The 10,000-nt window shown below is 46.9% G+C and overlaps 1 protein-coding gene across 3 annotated transcripts in view; it reads left to right on the plus strand.

Moving 5' to 3' along the window:
• The first annotated feature begins 6,411 nt into the window (after nucleotides 1-6,411).
• smox (spermine oxidase) overlaps nucleotides 6,412-10,000 on the plus strand; it is a 12,541-nt gene continuing 8,952 nt past the window's right edge. For 2 of the 3 annotated variants that reach the window (XM_081714760.1, XM_081714761.1), the window contains exon 1: nucleotides 9,425-9,790. In XM_081714760.1, the coding sequence (XP_081570886.1) occupies nucleotides 9,502-9,790 (289 nt within the window). In that variant the 5' untranslated portion in view covers nucleotides 9,425-9,501. Of the gene's footprint in view, nucleotides 6,567-9,424; nucleotides 9,791-10,000 lie in introns of those variants that run through there. The other variant, XM_035530166.2, reaches the window with a different exon arrangement.

Here is a 10,000-nt window from a genome sequence, read left to right on the forward strand (position 1 = left end):
TAGCCCACCACCAGAGCTCACGTGCATCCCCTAGCCCACCACCAGAGCTCACGTGCATCCCCTAGCCCATCACCATAGCTCATGTGTGTCCCCTAGCCCACCCCCAGAGCTCACGTGTGTCCCCTAGCCCACCACCAGAGCTCACGTGTGTCCCCTAGCCCACCCCCAGAGCTCACATGTGTCCCCTAGCCCACCACCAGAGGTCACGTGCATCCCCTAACCCATCCTCAGAGCTCACATGCATCCCATTTTCGACCCCCAGAGCTCACATGCATTGCCTAGATGACCCCCAGAGTTCACATGCATCCACTAGCCAACCCCCAGAGCTAATGTGCAGGTCACGTTAAGGCACATACACACCCAGACCCCTGAAAAATGATGGTGACATCTGTATGTGAATTACAGGCAGGAGGATGAGAATAAAATACAAGGAGACTCCATTCCATTACCTTGCCAAAGGAGACCAAAATGCATTGCTTTTTAAAAAGGTTCCCATACCAATACCACTAGTAAAGAATCTCGCGGTGTTTGGGGCTTTTTTTTTTGTTTAATGACAGCAATTATGTTACCCAATTAACCGACCACCCAGGAGTTAATTATTCACAGAGGCACTGTGAACATATGAATAGGGATTTCCCAGACAAAAGCAGCATAATCTGCCAGAAGATAATTAACGTGAGCACAGCTAGCTGGAGATAATGCCTATTGCCTTACTGATGACTTTCTGGATTCTTCTGTGCCTGTGGGTGTGCCTGTGGGTGTGGGCATGTGTGCCAGTGTGGGAGCCTTGTTTACAAAAGAAGACTTCTTTTCTGCACTTTAGGTTAACTACCAAAATCCGTCCCGTATAATCTCGACATCTGGACAACATATTTTATTTCCTGAAACCATGATGTGAGCAAGTTATCTTTCATTAGATCAGGATTATTTGGTTGCTCATTGCAAACGTCATAATAATTAAGCTCGTTATCCAAACCACTAATGAACCCAGCAATGAACCCTGTGAGCTGGACGCAGACTCTTGTCGGGCCGCATATGTCACGATCAGTCCCTTCTATCTTCCATGTTTTCCTGTCATGTGTTTAGTTCTGTTCCATAGTTTGGGTTTGTCCTCACATTGATTGCGTACACCTGTCCCTCGTTTCGAGTTCATGTATTTAAACCCTGTTGTGTGCCTTGGTCGTGGCTGTTCATTGTTTCGTTGTTTCATTTTTTGTTTCATTGTTTGAATTAATGTTTGACTGTTTGAATGTTTGATGGTTGCTTCTTTGTATTCCGTGCCTGTGTGTTTATCTTAGCCTCCATGTTTCCTAGTCCTGAGTGTTCCCTTTCCTTAGTTATAGCCGGCTTCCCTAGTTTGCCTTCGTGTGTTTTTGTTTTGTAATGTTTCCTCGTACTCTCCATGTCGGCTCTGTGACCCTGGACCGTATAAACGACTCTGATTTTGGATTTGCCCCTATTAAACCTCGCTCTTCTCAGCACATGCGTCCACCTCCTTACCGCTCAACGTTACGGAATGAACAGCGAGACTCTGGGAGGTGGTTTCGCTGGGACGAAACTCCGGCTGTTTCTACACATTCCGAGTTCGTTCGGTCTCAGCGCTACCAAACCAGAGACAGCAAATCCTCTGGCGCTGCGGGTACACGGGCATCTCGTCGTCCCCGGAAAAAGCAGGATCACATTTATTTTGATGACGACGAGATCCCAGGTAAGCGCCGAGAGTCTACCCGTCTTGACCAACGCTGCAGGGGGGAGTGGCCTGCGGCGCAAGACGTGAGTAGGCGGAGTCAATGCACAGACCTTCCATGCCTAGGTATTCCCTGTGCACGAAAGCGCAACTGCGAGCTCCCTATCGCTGGCATGAGCCTTGGGAGCTGCCGAGAGGGTTCTGTGTCTGTGTGTTCCTCCAGGGTCACCCCAGCAGTGTCTGTGGCTATCCTGCAAGCCACCCAGAGAGACGTGAGAGACACAGCCCATCCTGATCCTGGTCCTGTTCCCGGCGTGAGAGACGATGCCCGTCCTGATCCTGGTCCTGTTCCCGGCGTGAGAGACGATGCCCGTCCTGATCCTGGTCCTGTTCCTGACGTGAGAGACGCCGCCCATCCTGATCCTGGTCCTGTTCCCGGCATTAGAGACGCCGCCCGTCCTGATCCTGGTCCTGTTCCCGGCATAGTGCATGGCGCCAGTTCCGTTCCTGTTCCCGGCAGAGTGGACGCTGCCAGTTCCGTTCCTGTTCCCGGCCTAGTGGATGCCACCCGTCCTGTTACCAGGTCTGTTCCTGTAGGTGCCTTCGGACCTGCAGCCGCTGCTGATGGCCGCGGCCTCGCCTCTGGACCCCCAGACCTGCCGCCGCTGATCGTCGCAGCCGCGATCCTGGACCCACCAGTTCCTGCTCCTGTAGTGGGAGAAACCACTCCACCAGTCCCCGTGCCTCGTGCCAGGCATGTCCCACTGGTCGCTCCTCCAAGCTCTCCTGTGGCTCCTACTGCTGCTTTGTTTTTGCCTTCTCCATGCCTGGTTTTGTTTTGGTTCCTGTTGTGTTCTCCGTCCCTCTGCCTGTTTCTGTGCCCATTCCGGTTCCTGTGTCTCCCTTTGTTTCTGTCCCTGTGCCCGTCCGTGTGTCCGTTTTTGTTCCTGTTCCTTTATCCCTGGCCTGGTCTGTTTTGCATGCTTGTAATCCTCGTCCTCCCTCCCGGCACTTTTTTCGTCCTCAGTCTGGTTCTGTTGCTTCTGCTTCCACGTCTGTTCCTGCTCCTTTGCCTGTCACTCCTGTTCCTTTGGTTCCTGTGTCTGCTCCTGCTTCTTGTCCTGTTCAGTCTTCTCCTGTTGCCCCGGTTTCTGTGTCTGCTGATGTTCCGGCGCCTGCTCCTCGTCGTGTCCTGTGTTCGGTTCCAGTTTCTGACCTGTCTGCTCCTGTGTCTCGTCTGGGTCCTGTCCCTGCTCCGTGTCTTACCCGTTCTGTTCCTGTTGGTGTCTCGTCCTAGTCTTGTTTTGGTTTTGGTGTTTCTTGTTTAGCGCGCACTGGTGTTGCGCGCTTTGGGCGGGGTGGGGGTGGGGGGGGTGGTGTACTGTCACGATCAGTCCCTTCCATCTTCCATGTTTTCCTGTCATGTGTTTAGTTCTGTTCCATAGTTTGGGTTTGTCCTCACATTGATTGCGTACACCTGTCCCTCGTTTCGAGTTCATGTATTTAAACCCTGTTGTGTGCCTTGGTCGTGGCTGTTCATTGTTTCGTTGTTTCATTTTTTGTTTCATTGTTTGAATTAATGTTTGACTGTTTGAATGTTTGATGGTTGCTTCTTTGTATTCCGTGCCTGTGTGTTTATCTTAGCCTCCGTGTTTCCTAGTCCTGAGTGTTCCCTTTCCTTAGTTATAGCCGGCTTCCCTAGTTTGCCTTCGTGTGTTTTTGTTTTGTAATGTTTCCTCGTACTCTCCATGTCGGCTCTGTGACCCTGGACCGTATAAACGACTCTGATTTTGGATTTGCCCCTATTAAATCTCGCTCTTCTCTGCACATGCGTCCACCTCCTTACCGCTCAACGTTACAGCATAGCAATAAACTTGATTCACGCCTCTTTCCCCAGCATTTCCACTCTGCTCTCAGACACTCTCTTTTTTCCAGTGTGTATGGGAAAAAAACCCTCTCTTTGAATCGCCCTATTAACTATAATCTACGACCTTGCATTTAAATATATTAGCATCTCGTTAGCATATTTGTGCATAATGACTGTGTATGACTTCGTATATAAGTTCTGTCGGTGGGTGATATGTGGATGTGTGAACATGCATGCGTTTAAGTGTGTGTTAACGCCACTGTAGAGTAAACTAATGTGTAGCCTCTGCTGACTCTTAGACCTCTGCAATGTCCCATATATGGAAAAAATGAGGAAACCTACGGCATCTACATTTTTAGTATAACCACCAATCTTAATAAAGCAAAGTGCTTTTTTAAAAAAAACTACATATTTTATTTTGTTTAAAATGAAAGCATTTACTTTTTGTTACTGAGGTTAGAGTTTGGTTGAAAGTTAGGCTTAGAAAAATGTTATTACATATAGGTAGCTAGATAATATGTATACAATGTATGTATGATCCTATGTCCTCACAAGGTACAAACAAATGCGTGTACTTGTGTGTGCAGGTGTGTGTGGGCGGATGTTTTTGCCTCTAATTACTTATTAAATTTCCACTGTGTATGTGTGTGTGTGTGTGTGTGAGAGAGAGAGAAATGAACCTACGTGAGCCGTGATAATTACAGAAACAGAAATGACTAATTTACAGAGGTCTTTCCACCGTTTGAGAGTATCGGGGTAGTAAAGGAGGGAGGAGACCCGGCTGCAGGTTGACTGAACACACACAAGGACGTCCTGAAGACAGAGTGACGTTTTGAGTGCTGAAGATGTCTTTTTGGTTTCTGTGCAAAAGGTTAAGCAGAAAGCGTTGTCCTTCTCTGACAGAGAATGCGATTTGCGATTTCCAGTTTAGTTTTAGTTGAGTTTTATAGGTTTGCTCTGAGATGCTAGTGGCCTTGACGATGGGTATAACATTACATCACATTTACATTAGATTAATGCCAGTTTGTTTTCCCTGTTGCAAAGGAGAAAATGTTATTACACATCTCAACCTATTTCTCCACATATATCTTATAGGCTAACAAAATACAGAAACTAAGGTATTAGATTAGATAACCAACAGAGACTAGCTGTCATGATTTATGGTGTGTGTGTGTGTCTGTGTGTCTGTGTATACTTTGCTGTGACTGGGCATATTAACATGCTACGTGACATGGAAAAAATTCACTTAGTTTATTATAAACTGTCGGTGTGCTGTTAGTCAACATGGATGCTGAAAATCAACTGTTGCAGGTTGACACTTGCCCATCATCTACCCCGAGGGATGCTGGATTTGGATTGCTGTACTAGAGAGACTGCAGTGTCTTCTGTATCTGAGTGACGTGTCATTGTGTTTCCTCTGGTCACACAGCACAGTGTGTTGTACTAATGAGAGCCTATTCAAATATATATATATATATATATATATATAGTCATTAAAGATATTTATTTATCTGCTGAAATTGACTTTGGCTTTAGATGTAAAAAAGCTTGTTTTTAAAAAAGTTGTTTCAGGATTTGTACAGTCCAAGCAATTGCATTCCACATGAAAGCAAAATACAAATTCACTGGAAAACACATGTGTAGTAAGTGATTTATAAAAGAAAGATACACAATGAACTTTTTGAAATGGTAATTCGCCTGTCTATGGTACAAATGCCAGAGCACAAAACGACCTCAAAATGTTTTGCTCGTGTGAAAAAGTACTTCGCTATTTGCTCAAGATTGAAGTTGCATGCAGCAATTTTGACAGCCTTGCTTAATAGTACAGCTTCTTGCTGCCCTCCTCACAGTACGTGTCTGTACTGCCATCTTGAGTAGTCCCTCTTTAGCAAAAATGAAGGCCTCACTTGAAAAGAGTCTGAGGCATGATTTTATAGCCTGGGATTTTTAGCTGAGTGTCATATAGCTGTGACCACAGGACCCTGTGACCCTGGGCATGTCAGCTCAGTTCTGAAGTCCTGCTTAGAAGAACGTATCAGGGTATAATTTGTTTTACTTTCCCCTCTTGGTTCTCTGGTCATCAGACCCTAATAAAACCCTTCACCTCCCAGATGACTCAGACACGTGATTCAGTAGCGTGTCTCATAAAACGAGGACACGTTTGCTGTTCAACTGTACTACAAAGGGAGCCCGTGCACCAGCTTTAGAAGCAGGGGAGGGCGACTTTGGCACGTTATGTAGTAAAGTAATAAGAGTAGTAGACACCTATGAGGCTGCATGCCTTGTATGTCTCATTTGCATTGGGAATCTACAATGCATTAAGGTTTCGTAAGCTTTCCGGAGTCATAAATCTGGAACGGAGTTACACGTAGGTAACAAAGGGAACTGTTTATAATAGTTAAACTGAGCTAATGGAGTGCCTACCGCACGAAACGACCATGGGGGAATAACAGGAAAATACCAGCCGGAATTACTGATGCAAAGATTAGGAAAATGTACAAGGCACTACAGATAAGGACTCGGACGTTCATGATGGCAGCAATACGCTGCTACCCATCAGGTTTAACGCCTTCTATATCGTGATCTCTATAACTCAATGAAGACTGTAATATACTTATATAGCACAACTTGTCTCCAGTTTAAAAATGCATGATATTTTTTTGGTCTGTAACTTTAAAAAAGTTTTTTTATTGTCATTTAAATGCACTAATTATATGTTTGGGTTCTACTAAAGTGCGCGTTTGTTTAAAAGTGGTACACTAAAGATTATACCATCACCATCATCATCATCATCATCATCATCATCATCATCATCATTCTCTCTCTAGAAGGCCGCGGCCCGGGCATTCCTACGTCATTGGCGCGTCTTTAAGCTACGAGGAGGCAGCGCCGCGCAGGAACCGGCTGCCGCTGGTTGTAGCGCGCACATAAATACCCGACGCAGACAGGCGGTGGGGGGTAAACACAAAGACGAGCGCTCCGCGGTCCAAGGCTGAAGACGAACGGAGTCAGGTAACGAGCTGTTTGCAATAACGCGACGCCGAGGGGGGTTCGTGCACGCAGCCTGCGTGCAGATCGCCCCGTTTACCGGGGACCGGGGGACTCTTAACCGACATGTTGAAGATCTGAGCAAGTAAACACCACTCGCAGCTGCGCGTACTCCGTGCTCGCGCTCCCGTTCCCGTTCTTTAGCGGCAGCCGAACTGCATCTGTCCCGTATTCTGTATGTTTCATCCCACGTTGTATTTAACGGATTCGTTATTTGTGCTGTGCATGTTTCCCTTGGAGGGCGATTCTCACCTGCGTCTCGTAGTGCGCTGTAAAAATGCGCTGATTTGTCATCTGCGCAAATGCACTGTTTGTCTGTAAAATATCATGTATGTTAATAAGCTAACTTTACTAGGTAAGGTGTTTTCTCTCGTCTACATTTTGTCCGTTAATTCGGATTAAAAGCAAGCACTTGGCCCAGTGGGCTGTGCGACTCTTACGTGGCAGTGCTGAGTCCTCTAGACACACTCGCGTCTTTTGTCTAACTAAGCACCAAACTTCTCCGAAATTGGGTACTTACACTGCTGAAGTCACCCTAAACGTTTACCGTCCGTCTGCTATCAGCGAACGACAACGGAAACCAACGCGATTTACAGTATAGTTTCACAGTGTCACAGCTGGAAAGGTTGTGGGAGAAAATGTTTTTTCTTGATCTCATCTGAATGGAAAAGATAGACGTGGACTCAAAGGTACTATAACCCAAAAGCCACATCAGATAACGTTCACGTCTCTGTGTGTACTTTGTACTTTTTGTTCTGTATTCCATACTGAAGTCTTACATTTAAAAAAGTTTCTACTTTTATCTCTAGACCTGGAGCACTGTGCAGTTCCAGGACTACTTAGATCTCTCTCTCTCTCTCTCTCTCTCTCTCTCTCTCTCTCTCTCTCTCTCTCTCTCTCTCTCTCTTTCGCTCTCTCTCTCTCTCTCTCTTTCTTTCTCTCTTCTGTCTCTCTCTTTCTCTTTCTTACACAGAGTATTTTGTATTCCTCTTCCACACAGCTGGGTAGAGAGAGAGGCATGTGTGTGTGTGTGTGTGTGTGTGTGTGTGTGTGTGAGAGAGAGAGAGAGAGAGAGAGTGAGAGAGAGTGAATGGGCATGTCTCCTGGCACGATTCCCAGTGCACTGGGCCACTTTGAAAGTTCGGAAATGGCTTGTCACGGCAGCTTCCTCGGGCCATGCTGGTAACCGCTGGTAACCACCGCAGGGAGGGTTACCTGAGGTAGAGCTGCTGCCCAGGAGCAGTGGAGGTGAAACAGGCGTGTGCGTGTCCCTCCACCCTCTCCCCAGCTGTTTTCCTGGAAGGGCATCCGCTGTATGGATGTCTCTTCATAGGGCACTTCATAGGCAACCCCCCTCCCCACCACACACACACACACACACACACACACACACACACACACACACACACACGCACACGCACACATCCAATTGTCTCGTAATCTGTGACCACTGAAGACATGATCCAGGAATAACACTTGTGTAGAATCAATGTTCCCTCAGTCTTTGACAGTAGAGCATAGTAGTAGTAGTACATATCTGAGATCAGTGTGGGCGCTTTAAATACAGTGCATTGTAACAGTATGTTCTCAAGACAGGAGGGCTGTTTCTGAATTAGTTTCAGCGATTGGCGAACATGCGTGACAGAAGGAGGTGTTTTTTTATCTCCCTCCTGCATGTGCAGTGTGTTCTGTAGAGCTCTTGAACCACATCCTTTGTGTTGTCTGATGAGAACAAGGACCATTGCTGCTATAATTCGGCACTGCTGTGGGCACGCCGCCGGGATCCACGTTCTTAGACCTCTGAAGCACCTGTTATCGACGCGGTGCGGGCCTCGGTGCGGGCCTCGGGACGGGCGCGGATGCTGGACATCAGATGCACGCTGGACGTTACCACTTCTGTGTGATGGATGCTAGACATTGGACACATCCCTGTAATGCACGCTGGACATCGGACACCTCCGCGCGATGGACGACAGCATCCGACACTTCTGTGTGATGCCTGTCCCTCTCCAGCACTTGTCTGCAGAACAAAACTTCGCCTGCCACTGGGCCGAGGAGCTTTGTGAACGTGCAAATGCAGAAAAACAGACAGTCTTGTCTTTTTTTTTTTTCTGGGCCATTTGTTGCGTTAGCTGTTAGCCACCTACTGAGAGATTTCTGGCTGGCCTCTTTGTGTAAAGCTCTGTAAAGCTCAGTAAAGCTTTAGTATGGCTGATAAGACCTTACTATTACAGTAGTTGTGTTACAGCTCTTGTAGCTGAATGGTTTCCTTTGGTTTCCCAGATTAGTTTGTTTTGTAAGAGATGGTCAGGGCCAAGAGCCTTGAAAAAGGGGTGTTTTTTTTCTTTCGTAATATTAGCTAGGCCGCTGTGCCTTACATTGTGATACTGGTTATGTAACCAAAAGCAGAAATATAATCAGTAATATATCAGCAAATGTGAACGTTCTTATTATTCCTTTAAAAACCTTGGACTCAATTTTCCCTTAAAGCATAAGTCACTGTAAGATCTCTTTTATACTTTATCATTCAGTCCGTACAGCACGTCATGATTTCAGACTCCTTAGCATGTGGCCACGTGCGACTGTCCAGCATCTGCGCCCGTCCCGAGGCCCGCACCGAGGCCCGCACCGCGTCGATAACAGGTGCTTCAGAGGTCTAAGAACGTGGATCCCGGCGGCGTGCCCACAGCAGTGCCGAATTATAGCAGCAATGGTCCTTGTTCTCATCAGACAACACAAAGGATGTGGTTCAAGAGCTCTACAGAACACACTGCACATGCAGGAGGGAGATAAAAAAACACCTCCTTCTGTCACGCATGTTCGCCAATCGCTGAAACTAATTCAGAAACAGCCCTCCTGTCTTGAGAACATACTGTTACGATGCTCCGGGTCCCATGGGATGTGCCGTGGGGCACCCCGGCCCGCCTTTCCCAAACCTCCTCTCGTCCCGCAGGTCCCACACCAGAGGAGCTCGGGAGGCATGCAAAGTTGTGAAATATCGTCAGACAGCACTGATGATCCTCTTAGTAGCGGCTTACGCAGGCACCGACAACCGCGAATAGTAGTGATAGGCGCTGGCCTGGCAGGTCTGGCTGCCGCCAAAACCCTCCTGGAAAACGGCTTCAGCGATGTCACGGTCCTAGAGGCGTCAGACCGCATCGGAGGAAGAGTGCAAAGCGTTCAGTTCGGTGAGACGCCTGCTTCTTCCTGGAGTCGTTTCATGAAATTCAGTATAAGACATTATGAATATTGTTTATGAATATTGATAAACAAGGGATTAAAGACTTTCCAAGCAAGCTGTCAGTTGAATGTTTTTTAATCATAAATAATTGAGCAGAGTAAATTTGATCATTAATATATTGAGGCCACTTTTAATTAATGTCTTTTTATACTATAGG

The sequence above is a fragment of the Electrophorus electricus genome, chromosome 5 (assembly GCF_041902795.1).
Source record: "Electrophorus electricus isolate QZ-2024a chromosome 5, ASM4190279v1, whole genome shotgun sequence".
In the NCBI taxonomy this organism is placed as follows: domain Eukaryota; kingdom Metazoa; phylum Chordata; class Actinopteri; order Gymnotiformes; family Gymnotidae; genus Electrophorus; species Electrophorus electricus.